Source organism: Anser brachyrhynchus (genome assembly GCF_964034855.1).
Source record: "Anser brachyrhynchus genome assembly, chromosome: 10".
NCBI classification, from domain to species: domain Eukaryota; kingdom Metazoa; phylum Chordata; class Aves; order Anseriformes; family Anatidae; genus Anser; species Anser brachyrhynchus.
In genome coordinates, this window is record NC_137705.1 from 241907 (window position 1) to 259871 (window position 17965).

The 17965-nt window shown below is 39.1% G+C and overlaps 3 protein-coding genes across 11 annotated transcripts in view; 1 reads left to right on the forward strand and 2 right to left on the reverse strand.

The window, feature by feature from the left end:
- RBSN (rabenosyn, RAB effector) overlaps positions 1-17965 on the reverse strand; it is a 187625-nt gene that overhangs the window by 21339 nt on the left and 148321 nt on the right. The window lies entirely within an intron of this gene.
- Positions 1-17965, forward strand: part of TMCC1 (transmembrane and coiled-coil domain family 1) — a 152916-nt gene that overhangs the window by 6529 nt on the left and 128422 nt on the right. For 3 of the 5 annotated variants that reach the window (XM_080605518.1, XM_080605520.1, XM_080605519.1), the window contains one exon: positions 16962-17020. The gene's annotated coding sequence lies outside the window, so the exon portion shown is untranslated. Of the gene's footprint in view, positions 1-14409; positions 14533-16961; positions 17021-17965 lie in introns of all 5 variants that reach the window. The other 2 variants (XM_080605516.1, XM_080605517.1) reach the window with 1 other exon arrangement.
- TRH (thyrotropin releasing hormone) lies at positions 4-12323 on the reverse strand. 3 transcript variants are annotated; one of them, XM_080605534.1, is made up of 3 exons: positions 6087-12323; positions 4850-5067; positions 4-3630 (listed from the first exon to the last, which is right to left on the reverse strand). In XM_080605534.1, exons 2-3 carry the CDS (start codon positions 5043-5045, stop codon positions 3044-3046), a joined length of 783 nt encoding a protein of 260 aa, XP_080461660.1. In that variant the 5' UTR covers positions 5046-5067; positions 6087-12323; the 3' UTR covers positions 4-3043. The 3 variants fall into 3 exon arrangements, with proteins under 3 accessions (XP_080461660.1, XP_080461661.1, XP_080461659.1); XM_080605535.1 differs by having other exon boundaries at positions 4850-5070; XM_080605533.1 differs by having other exon boundaries at positions 4850-12323.

Here is a 17965-nt window from a genome sequence, read left to right on the forward strand (position 1 = left end):
GTACATTTGCACGTGTGCCTGAACAAAGCTGGTAACACATAGATATTTGCATAGATGTTAAATTCTAATAAAAGGTGACAGTGAAGGGAAGGTATAAAATAAAAATAAGGTTATGTGAGATGTGTAGTTAGCAAATTGTTATTTTATAAATAAGTAGTACATATCTGTGTAGTTTGTGTTGCTAAGGGATTGTGCTGTATTTGCCACTCAAAGAAGCAAAGCATTCCAGTGCAGAAGCTTCTTCTTTTCTGGCTAGTCAAAGTGAAATGCTATAGGCCTAGACCCTGGATGAGCTTGACAGCTCTGTAAATACTCAAGCACTCAGAACCTAAAATATAGCTGATAGAAAAAATAGACTTACATAAAATCGGTTATGCTAGCTCTCACTGGCCACATGGAGGATGGCACATGCCTTCCTTTTTAGTATGTGGTTGGTTTATTGATAATAAAGTTATTCTGAGAATTAGCAGTAACTGAACACAATGAACCAGCTGGTTTTGCTGCACATTAACTACTTTGACCTGGGCAGTTGTGCTTCTCTCCCTGCCCCAACCCTGGCTTTTTTGTAGCAGTTCCAGCAGCATCCTTGTCATGCAGGAACTGTGTTGTGTTTTTGCTGTTGCCTGTATTTATCCACTTGGTAATCTTTTCTTTTCTTTTCTGTTTTTTTTTTTCTCCTTATTTTGGACATTTTATAGCAAGTGTTGGTAGCCTTGTGTAGTACTACTGATCTTTAAGAAGCATCAATTCATTGCAGGAAATGGTATACGAAATGGTAATCTTTAGAGAAATCTTTTTTTTCATTTGTGAAATGAAACTTGAGCATTTTAGAAAGCACTGTATAGAGAAAACTTGCTGAAGGAATTTGGAGTGTATGGAATGTTACTAGCTACCTCTTCTGAGGATTTGTTTAGCACTTTTTAATTAGAAAACCCCTGTCAATAGAAGAGGTCTGCCAGATGTCACATACATTGAACAGTACGTTCTCTCCAAAGTTAGAAATTGTTTGACAGACCAAGTTGAGTGTTGATCAACCTGGGAGCATCTATCTTCCGTCAAACTTGCTGAGATCATTAATTATTCTTCCTTAGGGTAATTAAGTCATATGGAGGAATTAACTTCTATACCAAAGGACGTGCTCTGAGGCAGAGAGTGGGGAAACAACCGTTTTTAGAAAGAACACTCAAGGCACATAACATGTTTTGATGGTATTGAGAAAGGTGGATGTGAATGGAAAACATACTCATTTGTTAAAAAAAAAAAAAAAATCTAGTGAAATATTGACATGCTCTAACTTCTTTGAGTGTACGAGAAATGATGTGACCAACTCTCTGCACTCTGTAAATGTGCATTAACTGCAAGAACCAGTAGACCTTGTGTTTAGATGTGAACAGGAAATTGGACTTCTATTTTTGTTCTTTCTACTGCCAGTACAGTGAACGAAGTATGTACCTCACGTAATGGTGTCTTTCTCTGACAGTAGAAACCTTGAATAAAACACACAAAAGATTTCTGTGTTTGCAGCCCATAGTATGAACAGTGCAAGCCCATGTAGAAGTATTTTAATTTTGTATAAATTGTTTATACAATTCTGTGTGTTTCTGTGTGTGTGTGCAAACATAGTAATCAATCACATCCCGTAGAGCTTAGCTACAGCAAAGCCATCCAGCAAGCATACAGCACAAGACTGGTGAGATTAATTTTTTCTTCTACAGTGACTCGTATGTCTGCATGTCTTGCTATATGTTGCACAAGATTATGGAATTGAGAAGGTTTGAGCAGGTAGATCAGTCAACCTTTCTTCCTTTGTTTAAAATAAGTCTGCCTCAAACTTAAGCCACGTTTTGCTTGCCAAGATCATTCTCAAACAATTGAAGTTCCCAGTGAGCTAGGCGATAGGGTTTAGCCCAGATCTTTGTACTTGTGTATCATACAGGTAGAAGATTAAAAAAGGGAATATATCTATATGCAAATCACCCTTCCACTTCAGTAGCAAACCAGTTTTAGATATAAACATGGGCTGACCAGCATGCAAAAACTTTCCACTGAAAAATATCCCTGGGTGTTCATTTATTTCTGTTTAGCTTGGGTTGGTTTTAAGTTTTTCACTTTATTACAGTATGTTTTGCACCACCAGTAAGGACACCTGGAGTTTACTACTGATGTTTATTGAACCATTCATATCAAATAAATACTTTTGGGAGTCTGAACACAGAAAGGAAAAGCGTTCCTTTGAGAGGGGAAAAATCAGAAATCTGTATCCGAAGAAAACATAGCTATCAGAAAGAAAATTTGTTTCAATTTTAAACGTCTAAGGAGAAGGCGTGATTTCAAGGGGAGTGATTGAAATGTGGACACACCAGGGTGGGAGTTCTAGTTTGGGGTGTACACAGCAAAGTTCACAGCTTGGGTTGAGTTGCTCTGGAATGCGTTAACCCTTTGCACTATGCAGCCTCCTAGATGAAATGATTTTTTGGTGCAGTTCCAAGTCAAAGTATGAAGCCAGTCATCTAATCTTTTGCACTTGGAACAGTCCCTATCTCTGTTCAGTGCTTACTGTCTAGATAGATTGTAGTGCACAAGGTCTCATTAATGTATCATTTAGAATTGAAAACCTACTCAATTTCATTTTGAAATAATTTGCATGTTACTCTTTTTTCTCCCAATTCATGTACTGATTTCACTGACATGAGAGGAAGCCATGCAATTATTCTTCTTGTGTAGCAGCTGAACAGATATTAAAGATCCTGTTTAAGACCGCGCGTAGGATTATTCTGGGGTCTAGGACCATAAGGAACAGAGCACTCTTAACTTCACAAAGTGGGGGAGTTGAAGACTCTCAGTACTTGCCTGGGCCATTCAGCTGATTGCTTCTGTTCCATTACTTTAAGTGTGTGACAAAGCCATTAGCCTAAATGGGGACACTCACTCACTGGAAGGTAGTGCAGAGGTCAGCAGCAGGAAGCCAAAAGGGAGTGAACAGAATTTTTTAGTGTTCTGGCAATTTACTTCACCAAATGCAAATGATACACAATTACTTTTCTCATTCCTCTGTTTCACTCTCCCATGTTGATCTCCTTCCTGGGTGCTGACGTTTTTCTTCTACCCTGTCTTTGCTAAAATTTTCTGGTAAATCAACCCACAACCTGCCTTTGTTACAGGAGGAGGACTCCTGAAGGTCACAGGGACCTGCATAATCTGGGTTGTCAGTATCCCAGTGCCTTTTTCCAGGGTGCTGGCGTTTCTCCCCATCATGGTCGCTTAGGTCTAGCTCATCATTCCAGCCTCTCTTGCTAGGATGCTGATGTTTATGCATCAGATACCCTCTCCCTGGTTGCTGTCTTTTGGATAACCCATTCAAGTAAGTTAGCTGTGCACTAGAGATGTCAGCATATTGGTCCCACGGTGACCTTCTGCCAGGATGCTGTTGCTTTTTCAGCTCCAGATAGCTGACAAGGTCGTCTTCTACCTCCCTTTTCCCTGGATGCTGCCTCTTCTGAATGTCTCCGTAAGATGCTTCTTCCTTGACATCTCTTTTTCCAGGATGCTGTCTCTTTTCCAGGTCGCTCATGTATCTTTTTCCAGGGTGTTGTCTTTTGGAAAGCCATTCTGGCAGAGGGGCATTTAATTCTGTCCAAGGGAAGAATAATGTTAATGAACCCCCATAATCCTCTCTAAAGAAATGTGAATTTGTGGAGTTCTACAGTGCAGATCATAACCTGTTGCTCATTATACCCATTTATTTGCACTGGTAACTGTGTTGTCTTGAATTTGATTACCCTAGATGGCCTCTGTCAAAACAATTCTGGCACTTTTTTTTTTTCCAAGGGTAGATTGATATATTAGGAACTAGGTGCAAACCAAGTGGGAAGACATGCAGTGACAAAGTGTAATGTGTTGGTTGATTTAGACTTCCTGGAAGCAAGTCAGATTCAGGTAAAGGTGTAAAGGTGTAGCAGGGTGAATAAAAGATGCTGGGTAGATGGAAGAAATCAACTGCAGTACCTGGGAGCAGGGAGGAGCTGGATACAGCATGAGATAGAGAAGGGGCAGGGTTGAAACACAGGTAGAAGCAGGAATGTGGACATTTGAATGCCAGCTCAGTATTTCCAACAGCCATAACTCTATTAGTATCTCTTACTTACTCTTAAGCTCTGCTTAGTATTTCATGTCTTAGATTGACGTGGCCAGCTCTCAGCATTCATGTGAGGAGGGAGGAATTCCTTTTCTATGGGGCCCTTAGGGCCAGCTCCTCTGCCCGCTCTGTGCTTTTTGTTGGTGGCAGGCCCCTATGTGCTGCTATAGTCTCCAAGTGTGATCTGCTTCCACTGCTGTGACTGGTGGGAGCAGAGCATTTGCGAGCTGTCAGGAGGGGAGTGGCACTAGGACAGCCTCTACATTCCCAGCCACGCATGGAAAAGCCCACCTCTGTTGGGGTGTAGAAGCCAGAAGGTTGAGGTAGAAGGTGAATGGGAGCACTCCCACCTGCAATTAGCATTAAATACAGGGTCCAAAACTGCAGAATGTCCTCCCATATGTCCTCTTGGAGCTTCCCTAGGAAAGTACTTGCCAGACAGGCAGATGTTCTGTGACAGGCTTCTACCTTTTTTTATGTAGCATCTTACTCAGTGATGGTGTGGCATTGCCTAAACTAGGAGATAGTAGAGAAGAAAGCGCCTTTTGAGAACTGCACCAGTATATTACAGCAGATGGTCTATCCTTCCCTTTACCGTAGTTGGAGTAATAAATATATACATTAGAACCTGGGAAGTAAATACATTGGACCTAATAATCTCAGCCAAGAAATACACCAGCATCACCAGAGGGATGTACCCAGTATTACATATACCTTTATTCATCTCTTCTTGCTTTTCAGCTTTCTTGAGGACAGACTGAAGGATGAGGCTTTCAGATCTCTGCAGGATGTCATCCAGGGGACTTCTTCCCATGTTCTCACTTGCTTCTGGAAGGGGCTGCCCCCCATTGAGGCAAACACTGGACAAGGTCAGGCAGAGGAGTAGCAGTGGCAGCTGGATAGACAGCATTGTGAGACAGGGGTTCCTGCAACTTCCGTGGGAGAGAGAACAACAGGGGAGGAGGATGGAGCAAAAGAATTCTAGCGATAATAGCCATATTGCCAGACACTGAGAAAGAAATACGGCATTGCTGTAGGGATTGAAGTCTCTTACGAAGGTCCCTTCTTATTTGTTACAGACCTCTCAGTTTAATTTATATTCTTCAGAGAATCTGTAAATTCTTCATAATTGAGACCAAGTACTCATTCATTTTTTCTGGCAGTATAAATACGAGCATTTCAAACACCTAACTTCATGATATACAGATGATTTGGAAAACCAGTGATTTTGCTCTGCCTTTTGCCAAGAGGCAAAAATAATTTCCCTATTGAACCCAGTATTAACTGTGCCTACATGAGGTACACACATGTAAACCTGCACTAACAATCTCCAACAGGCAATTTCTTTTGCCAAGGGTTTATTTTAAAATAATGTGGTTTACAACACTTCCATTCCACCTTCAGTAAAAGTCCAACTTTAACAGCCAGGCTTTAAATATCTATTTCTATATATTTAAGGTACTTGTGTGTTTTTGTATTTGCCCATATAAGAAGATAGCTCTGCTGTGTTAGTTAGGGAGATTCCTTGCATTCTGAAAGCACCTAACATCTTTTGCAGAGACAATAATAATTGTATCCTCTATTACCACTTGCCTAGATAGCAAATGTTTTTCTATTTCTACCAGCTAACACTGGAATTCCTAAAGCACTTGCCACTGATTTATTTTCCAGTAAGCAGACTTCCTTCAATAGAATGGAATATATCTTTAATATTACTATAGCAATCATTTAGCTTAGTTACATCCTAAGAACATAAAAGAAATACACAATGTTAACAAGTTCTGTGCATTTTTAAAATAGATGAGTATATTATCATATTGGCAGGTTTCTATCACCTCTGATAAAGTCCTTGGATAACAGCCCTAAGAATATCACATAGGCTATTTGGCTTAGAGCAATCTTTAGAAGGAAAGTTAGAATCAGCTAAAAAGGAAATGATTTAATAACTTACCTGGTTTGTAGTTTCAGATTTTTGCTAGATGCGTCTGGCAAGAGATTGCAAACAGCTTTAAAGGATTGAACACATCTGAGCTTTGAAGTTGCCCTTTTTCTGCTACAGACACATGCAGTATCCAATAGAACTGTTGCTAAGTTCTCTTTGGATGGCTTGTGTCGCCGTACTTATACTGTACTGCCTCTGGACCCTTTATGCAAATAGCTGTGAGGTAATGTAGGTGATGTGTTTTTTTTTCTTTTTTTTATTGATGTCAGAGATCTGCATTTTGAATGCACTTTAAAACTGTGATAGTTATTTGCTGACTTCCTTATATCCTTACTGGACTCCTAAAACCTTCTGTTTTTTCCATTCTCCAAAGAGATTGTGTTGAATTTTATGTAAACCAGCAGAGAGAAAAGGAGTTGTTTTTTTTTTTCCTGCTTAATAAAAAGAAGCTTGTGTATCTTCTGTTAAGCAAATACTGTGGAGTAAATGCAAAGAGAGAGGTAATTTATCAAGCTAAGGAAGAAAATTTAAAAATGTAATGGATTACGTTTAAATAAGTTTATACAATGGGTTCTTTTTCTGAATAACACTAAACAGTTTCTGTCTCAGAATTCCATATCTTCTTGGCATAGATTTTCCATAAACGGTATACTAGAATACAGGTATGTAGTGTTAGATATGAAAACATGTTGCTGCTTTATGCTTCAAAAAGCATTATGCTATTGTAACTGGAAATAAGGCTCCCTCTCTAACCTATCTAAGATGTTCTTCCATGCAGTACTACTAAAAACAGATCATGCAGGAGGTACAGATAAAGGGCTAGTGATTCTTTGGTAATCTTAGTGATGATAACGTTTAGGACTAAAACTGAAGTAAGGATTGCTTACAGTATTGAAGCAACGCAGGCTTCAGCTCACTTGTTACTACATGGAAAGTTTCAACCAAGAGAAGTCAATGGTTTTCTTCTTCCCATTGTCACAAACACAAAACCACCTTTGTATGTCCTCATCACTGCCATCGAAGTGTCTGAGTTAAAATTTGTCTTCAGCAGTAAGTAATGACAAAACCTAACAACCCCTCACCTTGAGAACACCTTTGGTAGGACACTGGCATTTTAGTACCTCTCTAGGGTGCTGTGTCACAGCCTGAGACACAAGGCATTTTGGTGATACTCTTAAAAGCACTGCACTTAAAAGTGGATCCGTTATACTTACAGGTAATGTGGATTTTCACGTGGCCTGTAAGATTGCCTCTACTGCTACTCCAGTTAATTTTAAGTTGACTCTTGCTGGCCTGTGGAGCAAATTCATGCAGGGCATCTTCTCTGATGCATAAAGAAGGGGTAAAAATCTCCAAATCTCTCTTTCCTTTCTGTTGTCCAGGATTTGTAGCTCTTGCACCATTTCAGCTATGTTTTGGGCAACAAATACTGGGCATAGGTGAAGAAAGGCACCATTTTACATCTGAACAGATAATGGAAATGCTCCATAGAATTAAAAAGTGATGAAGTTAGTTGTTTTGTTATCAAAGTGACTTACTACCCATCTGAATTTAACAGAAAATGGTCACCTTGCAGAGCTTTTTCCCCTACCCCATTCAACTTCATGTGACGGGCCAGAAAATACACAAGAAGAGCCTTGTTTTCAGTTCTTTGTGAAATAAAAGCTGACTTTCTTGGAGTGACTTTAGTGGAATGCAGCTATTACCTCAGCCTTCTGCCGTGAGAATGTCATCTCTTGAATTTTGTCTTAATATCTCAGGAAGAATGTATCAGAAATCGTATATAGATGTGCCTTTTGATATTAATTACCCTGATATAATTTGAGAATAGTCATGGATGTCAGTGTACTTGTTCCAGATTTGCTGAAGGGTTAGAGATTGGGGCTCACAACATTTTAACTGTATTTCTAACAATTATATCGAAAATGGAATCTATTTTACTTGTTTGGATTTCTATAGGAGCTTGCGACATCATGCACTATATGTGCAGAACACATCTGTGGCTTTATGAGGGTGTTGTCCTTGCCAATTTAAGAACGTGTTGATACTGTTTTCCTTAGCACACATCCAGGCTAAAGATCCGCAAGGCAATCAGATTCAAAGATCAGTCCACAAATTACTCCAGCTGACCAGTAAACAATGGACAACTAATAGTCCCTAATCCAAAACAAAGATCCCTGTAAAGACAGTTCCTATGTGTTTTTAGTTTTAAGCAGTGCACTAGGGCTTTCAAGGAATATAAAGAATAATGGAAAGTGCTTTAAATATCTTCACTAATACCAGAATTGTATGTTTAACAAACCAGTACCTGTCTCTGTCATAGTCCCTGATTTGTCCTAACAAAATGCCTAATCCAGGGTCCACTGAAATCAGCCAAATTTTTCATTTAATTTTACTATGGCTAGCCTTAGAATTTGTCTCTCTCTGATTTGTAATGATTCATATATTGAATTGAATTTTAAAAAATCCTCTTGCCCTTTGAAGCATGGCTCTTGAAAAAAGATAGATGGGAAAAACAGAAGTTTAAATAGCTGAAACACTTTCATATATACAAAGCCATATAGTAATATTAATTCAAGGAACAGCTAAGAATCTGATATTAAAAATAGCCTCCCATATGAACGTATTTAATCTTAGCACTGAGTGAATGAGTCAGATTTCACTTGTGGTAAGGCAGTTGACATACTGAATTTCTTGGCTACCAAGAAATGATAGGATTGCTAAGACTTGCACTTTGGAAAAGTGCAATTTAATAAACCTTCACTTGACACATATCTCCAGTGTGAAAATCGTTACAAAGTCTGAGTTGGAAATAATTCTTAGCATGCAGTTCTCCCTCCAGTCTGAAATTAATCTGGACAGCATAGAATGCTTGCATATGTAGCTCAAGCTTAGGTACAGTAGGAGCTGTTCCTCGCAGAGACCTTTTACTGATTCTCAATGCACATGCAGTAATTAGACATGCATGTGCATGGTCTAACGCACGAGATGCAGTCATTGCCCAGTCTGCCACCTAACCCTAGGTTATTTTCTTTGTAAGACTGTCCACCCATCAAAAACTGAACAGTGTCCCCTGAATTTCTCTGGACAAGCTGACAGGTCTTGTTCTTCATTACTACCATAATCAAATACTAATGCCATAGATTTGGGAGCTCCTATTCCGTCAGTCACTGTGAGCCTCATAAGGAGTGACATTCACTTTGCACTAGCTGCCTGACATTTCCTGGGTGTAATAACTCCTTATGGTCTCTTATGATACCATACCTGCGTTTAAAAAACTAATTTACTGGGCTATAAATTAAAGTGGGCATAGATGGAATGAGAACTGCATTTTTAAACGTCTTTCAAAAAGTGAAACAGAACAGTAAAGTTGTTAAGAATTCTGTTGCTAGCTCCCTACAAGGCTTTCTTGATAAGCTGTTAAGCCAAGCATGCCTTCTAAATTAAAAAAAAATAAAAAATTACAACACGGATGTTTTAGTCATGTGTTTGAAGGCTTCAGTAATTCTGAATAGTTTTTTAATCTCACTTTGTTACAGTTTTTTCTTCATTTAATCACATTTTCTCGATGCTTTTTAACATAAAAGATTTGGAACGAATTAAGCATTGTGACTAGCATCTGTCACATAAGAGCTTATTCTTGCTGTCTCTTCCCCAAGGCAAGAAGTGTGTGATGTAAATTGGCTTGTTTGTCAGGACTTTTTAAAAAGTAGTTTACACGAATAGCTAGGTTCACACATACTAATAAACATTTATCTTGCCCTTGGAGCAAAAGGTGGAGTTTGTACCGATTATGTTCCAGTGGAATTTTTCCTTGAGTCTTGGGCCGATGCCTTAATCCCAACGGGATGTTCTTTTACCTGCACATCAGGCATCTGGGAGCAGTCAGGAAGCTCTAGTGTCAGTGGATTTGAGCAGTCCTCTTAATCCTTACACTGTGGGCATTGCATCTTTAACAGCCATGTTTGAAAGCTGCTCTCAAAACTAAATTGATTTTTCTTTTTTTTTTGCAGGCAAGATGTATTTACAAAGCATTTCAGTTTTGAACAAGCATTTTCTGACAGAAACTTGTTTGTGTGGTACATCCCCAACGAGCTATTGCACATGGGATGTTTTTAAGCTTTCAGCTGCAGCCTTCTAAGTCACAAGTAGAGGCATAGATTTGCAAGACAGGCAATATCTTCCATCCCATAATCTCTGTACTAACAGTTGACAAAACAATACTCCCCATCCCAGACAAAGCTAGTGTCACTCTGGTTAAAATGTTGTCCAGCTATCATCCAGTTCAGTTTAGCATTCACAATTTATCAGAGAAGTATAAGGTGACTTGGTTACTGCATTTATGTCCTTGTACATGGGGAGGATAACAGGGGGGCGATTTCTGCCTTTATGCTAGTAAAAGCATAAGAAGAACTAGTACCTGGAAACTGAGGTTAAACGAATTGAATTCCGATTCCTTGCTATGATGGTAATTAGACAGGGAAGTAATTTTCCATATATAGCCTTGGTATTGCTTGGAGATTTAGAAATTAAATTATTTTTCTTTTGGCAGGTCAAATGTTTTACTAAGACTGTTTCCATTTAGGGACGGTTTTGTTTTCCTCTGAGAATGCAAGAATCTTGGTGGCAGAGAACAGAGCTTCTGCTCTGTGGGCAGGATCATCGGGGCATCTCAGAAACAAACGCCTTGCAGCAGGACTGAGATCAGTGTTTCCCCAGCACAAAGCTCTGCACTCTGAGAACATAAACACTTCAGTCCAACAAAAAATTTTAGATCTGATTGAAAGTATCTGGGTGAAACCTGATGAGATTAGATTTACGTAATGATCCTTTCTGGCCCAAGACTCGGAAAGCAGAAACTGCCCAGCAATGAACAGCTACATTCTGAGACTGCAATGTCGTTTTCATAAGTGTGCTTAGAAACAGCAATAATACAAAGAGAATGTTGAAGTGAGTAGAAAGAGTTTTGCAGACCTGCGTGTCTGGCTACAGTAGCAACTTGATTATTTGATTTCAGATTCATAAATGAGCAGGGCATCTCCAAAGAAGGGTGTTTTTTTTTTGTTTTTTTTTGTCTGTCCATCCGTCCCCCCCAGGTGTTCGACGTGGCATAAAAAAGCATGCAAATCCCTCATTCCAGCAGTCAGGGTCTAGGAATTCCCTTTCTTTTAGGAATACCCTCTGTGCCAGAATGAACAGGAGTACAATCTGATGCTAGGACAGAAATCCTACAGTACTTCCTGCACTGTCTAGGGATTCCTTTCCCCCAGGAGAAAACTCGAAGGGAAGGCTTTCTGAGTATTTCAGATCCAAAAGCCAGGCTCAGTTGAATTATACAAAGTGAAATTTGAAGAAGAGTACAAGTCTGTATATCCATTTGATAACTGTAATTTCATAAAAAGAAGTTCCTTTCTCCACTGATGGAAACTGAATGTCAAAAATTATTCAGGGAAGCCCGTGAAGTCAGTCTGTTTTCATTAAAATATTTTTCTTGACACTTTTTGAGCTGAGGACTCCCTTTAGAGAACACAGGGATTAAACCCGGTGTTCCAACTACATTTCCATGCAAAGCTTCTCAGTAGGTTCAAAATTATATCCACAGTACAATGGCCAGGACTTCCGGACAGTTTTGGACTGATTTGACTTACATTTGGGCTGATCTAGAAAGCATAATGAATTTAGTAGAGCTTTAATGCGTTGTTTAAAGGAAGAAAGTTAAATTTAAGCACCTCAAAGGATCTTTTGTTTCATGAACAAAGCCTTTTCCCTATTTCACAGCCGGAAATCTCTTTTTGGTATGTTCCTTGTTTTTTAGTGTTTGTTGCTTTTTTTTTTCTTTTTTTAATTTGGCCAAGATTTTTCAGTTTTGTTTTGTTTTCCCTGCAGGTGACTTTTTCTATTTAAATGATTTCTGGAGGTTTATTTCATAAGTGTTAATGTCCTTTTCATCCCACTCAGTGCACAGTTACTCATGACACTGTGAGTTGAATTCACGGGTATGAGGGAGAGTTTCTTTTCTTATACTCCAGAGCTGCACTCTAAGCTGTATTTTGCTGTCTGTCACAAGCCCACTGATACCCCAGATTTGCTCAGAGTCTGTGTCAGCATAGGGTTTTTCTCCCAGTACATGTGCATGTCTGGTTTCTAGAATTGCGCAAAGATGTACAGGTACCACATTTCATACCTGAATATAGCATTTCAGCACCACTGCAATCCTCAACCCCCTTGTTCAACTGCTGTCTTTTATCACAGGTCTTTTAAGTCCCCTGAGGTTCTCCATCAACTCTACTGATGAATTTCCTTATTTTATAAAAATACTCAAGGAGACACCAACTTCTGAAAGGTCTTCCAACTGGAGGAACCAAGAGGCAGAAACTCCTTCAAACCCAAAGCAGATCCTGACATCCTAGTTGTGAGATTTGAGGTTTGTGTCCCTCTTCTCTCCAACTTTCTTGTTGGGTGGATTGCTGCACACAATGTGTGCTGCACACACTCCCCCACGTGTGCGCAGGAGCATTGGTCCTCTACCCGTGCTGAGTACTTGCCCAGCTCAGTGTCAGTGTTCCTAGCAGTTAGATCTAGCAATGGGCACGTGGCTGTCCATTGATCCCTAAGAAGATATTGAAGGCGAGGAATGAGAAAATCTGCTGTTAATCCAAGTCTGATGTCTATTCTAAATAATATAAATACTCATGTTTTGTGCTATCGGTCAGCTGTGACAGTCTGGAGTTAAGCAGAGATTCTCCATGGCAGATTTTTGCAAAATGTATGTTTGGGACATTTTTGCATCTTCTTTTGCATCTTTGCATCATTGGACCTTGATGGTCCACCTTGGTCTGGTCACAGTCAGAAATGCGGTACGTTAGTCTTGTTTAGTACAGTCATCCCTTTAGAGATCCTGAAAATGTAGAAGTTGCTATGGAAACTGTTCTTTTATTGAACTACAAGATAAAAAGATGTTGTGTGAAATTAATGTACCAACTACCAGTGCATTTGTTACCAGTTTCATTGAGAGGTGCTAAATGTTTAAGTGGCTTGTCCTAGGTCACACAGCTATAGTGGTAATGGCAGAAAAAGAGACCAGAATCTATTCACTTGTTCCAATCACTTAGCGATCCCTTCTTAAAACAGACTTTTTTTCATCGTAAGTCACACATCATTCTTATTTAACATATTGCCTGCAAGACATCTGTATATAGGCTGAGAGAAATACTTCCACTGGCTATTTAAAGCACCCCATTATTTTTTATTAATTAATTAATAATTAATTTTTATTAAGTTAATTTTTATTAAGTACATTAATTTTTATTAAGTACACATTGCCACTGGGACTGTAGTTTCTAACTTCCTATCTCTTTAAACTGTATCCTCTGGGTTATTTTCTGAATTGTACTTCTTGCATGTCTGCAAGTCCGGGCTGTTCTGTCCATCCTCCTATTTTTAAGTGTTGTAAATTAAGAATGACTTGATTGCTAACAGAAGTGAGGGGCAAATGAGCTTTTTTGTTTTCTCAGGAAAATGCGCAGCTTATTTAGATCACTCCTCCCAGTTTGTTCCTTGAACTAGCCAGGGAGAAAATGAAGGGGATGCATATCATTAACAGTGGACATTTCTCTTCTGATGTGATCCTTTTTAAAATGCAGTTTTTCGCGCAACAGAATATGTGAATAGTTTGCCCCGCAAGAGGATGCACTGTATTTTTCTTTGACACATTTAATTCTTGCTTCTCTTCATCTTGTTTTGTGTAACATGAGAATGCCAGAGATGCCAGAGTGGGTATAGCCAAAATGATGTTATTATAGTTCCTGTTATTAAAGCAAAGGTGTACTTGTACAAGGCAGGCAAACTTTCAGGAATACAGACCTTTCTTAGAGCCAAAGAAAGGCATTTGTATCAAAAAGTTTATCTCACTTCTTAGGACTGGGAAAGGACTTATGACCCCCCAAATGGTCAGCTTTTTCCAATGATAGTAGTCACTATAATAAAAGGTATTATACCTAACCTACAAATCTTGTATTGAATATTAATTGTTTTTGGGAGCAGGTTTCCAAACAAGTTGTAGCTACCTAGTTCTCAAAATTTGTTTGCTAAATAAATGGGCCTAGATATTTTTCAGTGGATTTAATGACATGTGAACTAGGTTTTAGAAATGCAGCCCAGCGTAGTCACAGCCACCACGGTGTAAGAGTGCCCTGTTGTTGCAGATGTACACAATTGTATGAGCTTCCCTATAGTCAGTAGCAGAGCATGTCACATCCCAGTTGGTTTTGTTGTAGTTTCGTCAAAACCCAGAAATAATGAGGATTAATGATGCTTTTTCCATTAATTTCAGTAGTTGGGAAGATAAAATCTAGGAGTGGAAATGAAGGCATCTCCTCTACCATGGACTTTATTTCTTCCAGTATTGAGCCCCCAGCATTGGCGCTGCTGCTGCTGCTTACTACAGGCATTGGAGGTGGGGAAAAGCTTGTTTCTGATATGAGATCCAGGGCCGTTTTTAAGGTAGCTGCTAGTTAAAGACAGTCAGCTGAATTGTCCTAGAAAATCTGGTGAAATCATTAGAAGCTCTGCTGGCTAATGCTGAGTATCACTTGAAATGTGACCTGAAAACGGTGAGGAACAAATGTAAAGGGCCTGTTTTGAAGGCTCTGGCACTTTCAATTGACTCTCCTTTCAAAAAATTCCAGAAATGGCAAAACATTCTGCTCAAACTGTAAGCCCAAAAGTTTTGTAGTTTTGCAGACACAGAAGTGTTGAAGCTTAGTCTCATGAATTCCTTGAAACAAATACAAAATCCTTTGAGGAAACTTAATATAGGGAGAGATTAGGTATTCTATTTTAAATAATGAATAGGACAAGTATTGAATGAGATGAGGACATTAATTTCTGTGCAGGGATGCTCTTAATAGAATTACTGAGTAAATTCCATGTGGAATGCACACAGCTCGCCTCACTAGTTGAAATCTGTAAAGGCTAGGGAAGGCTAATATATTAGAGGGGAGGAGGGATATCCTGTGTAGCATTAAAACTTTTGCTAGAAGGAGTATAAATAGCATGTTGCGTGTATCAGCAAAATTGTTTTGTAGTTTCATGAGGAATCAGAACCAAAGCATCATTTTATTAATCCTGCATACTGGCTTACTGATAAACTTTTCAATACTAAACAGCATATTATGGAGTCAGAACTTGACAGGCTTAATTGTATACTTAAGAGTCAGTCTAGCTCACAGTTTATTCCTTCTGGGATGGTGGCAATTTGGAATTAAAGATCTCAATGGATTCACTGTACTGTTGTAATTAGTTTGTAATTATCTCAGTAATGTTTATGCAGGGTCATTTCTGTAGTTTTCTAATTGAGAGAGAACCCTGTTATATGGAAAGAAAGTGGTCATCTTCAGAAAGAGTATCATTGTGCCTTGTCTCTTGCTCCAGGGACAGTCCAAGATCTTTCAAACCAAATAATGTCACTTAATGAAACAAGACCCTATGCCACCAGGCATCAAAACCAACAGCTTCCCAGCCTGTTGTTTTCTCACAGCTGCTAATAGCAGCAATCAAAAGATTCCCTGCTTTGTTCCAAGCAGGGAATTAGTCATTGGACAAAACAAATTTCAGCAGTTTGGTATACCTTGCCAAAATTTTGCTTTTAAGCTGGGGAGAAATTAATGATCGAGAAACAAGAGATTAAGGGATATTTAGTTTGGTATGACAGAAATGGTGGACATTCACCTTCCTTTTAAGAAGCAAGCCTGATTGACACTGTCAAGTAACTTGGAAAGTCAGTTGAAGGTTTGTAAATAAGTCACTGCTTCCCATGGCAATTAAAGTAGAAACATGCTTGTTTCTTCTGTGGTGTGCCTTTACACTTGCTGCTAACACATCCTAATTATGGTGGAGAAAGCATAATTGGATGTGAAAGGAGTAAATTTGAATGCAAGAGAAGAGGCGATAAGAGATTTAGTGTTTTGCACAAAGTATTTGAAAATGCTAGTTAGGATGTTAAAGTTTCCAGTTGTCAGCTTGCACCTAGCTCTTCTGTCAAGTTCAATGGGAATTATCAACACAGCACATTTAAAAATCTCACCTGACAGTCCCTGCTTGTTCAAATGGCAAAGACACAAGGCTCAGAAGCTCCTGATGGTTTGGCGTACCTAATGCATGCCCAGTAGGTAGAGATCAGAGGCCACAGTGGGAACATGAATAAGACTGAGTAAAAGTAGAATGAAAAGGTCCAGAACTGGCCCTTGTAGCTGATGGTAGAACATCTTCCTTTCTGAAATGCGTAAGTTTCTATAGCTGCTTTAAAAATAAATAATTTTATTTATTGTTGTTGCTTTCTTTTGCTGTAAAAGGCAGCAAGCTATTCAGTGGTATATTCAGCAAAGCAACCTCAAGCCTTGCTTTAAGGATACAGTGTGAATGTGGTTTGGTTTCATGTTGACCACATTGGTCTGATAAGAAAGGGAAGTGGTGCCGGTGACATGACCCCGTCGAGAAGCCAGATCTGTTTCTGCCTACCTATATACAGTACCCAAAAAGCAGCTATTCTTAAGGGAGCTGCAGCTCGGAATCAGATGTAGAGAGGAATTCTGAACAGATATTTGGCATTATTAACAAAGTTAATTACAGGTGCCAGTCATATCAGCTGAGGTCATTGAATTGGATAACGGTTTGTTCAAGTATTGCTCCCTTCCTCTCCTTGTTTCTGTTTGCCTGTATGCATATGTTATTATGTGTGTGTTTGTTATGGATGACCTGCTCCTGACTTGTCTTTATTGCTCTTAATAGTTACTAAGTTAATTGGCTGTCTCATTTTCTGAAGGCTTAGATTTGCTTACCTTGTGTTTCTCTTCCTGCAGTAAGACTGGTCATTTTATCTTTTAGGTTACTGGTTGTTAAGAGTCCTGTGGTACAGCAACAGTGAAGGTCAGAATCCCATTATGGTAAGTACTATACAGAAGTAAAAATGGGAATGTACATCCTAAGACAGTGACAATGATGTGTTACAAGTGTATGAAATAATTTAGTATAAATACGTTATTTCAGGGGTTTTGGTAGCCATCAGGATAATCAGAGCTAGGTACACTTGGTTTGTAAGTTTTGCTGCAGTGTTTCAAAAGGATTTGGAAGAAGGAAGGATGGTAGTTCTATAAAATCCGGCAAGGAGTTATTCCCACTTGTAAGGACAAGAATATAAGAAAGCTGGTTGCTTGGTATTACCAGCAGGAGGAAGACAACTGCAGTTCTTGCTCTCCAGTTCCAGCATGGATCTTTTATGAGAGGACCTTTGCAAATAGTGATACAGTTCACAGTTTCTGTTATTGTCCATTAGCCCCACCCCATGTCCTTAAAGCCTATGAACAAAGATAATTAGGGGCTTTTTAGTTTATCAGTTTTATCTATCACTAACGTCACTAGTGAAAATGGAAGCCGTTACTTAAAATTCAGACCTTCACTATATAAAGCGTATGGGTTAGTGGCCAGAAATCAGGCAGGGATGTCTGCACTGTACTTGGCTAACCACAGAAGCCACTGGAGGTGTAATGCAGTGCTGAGGTGCTCATGTTCCAAATGTGTATTTAAGGATTGTGTAGAGCACAATAGGTCCTCAAGTCCCCTCTTTGGAGGGCTGAGTGAATTACCTGGCTAATGTGAGGGGAGTTCATTGAGTACTCAGTTTAGAACTGTGCCCAAGCCCATCATTCCTAGTCATCTAGATGAACCTTGATGCACAGCAAAGATACTTAGGGGAAAAAAAAAAGAAAAAAAAGATCCCCATAATCAGTTGTTCAAGTTATGTGGTTTTCATATTGTACTACTAACTATGAAATGACAGACCTTTATGTAATTTGCATCTTTATAATAACTTCCATAGACATTATAATAGC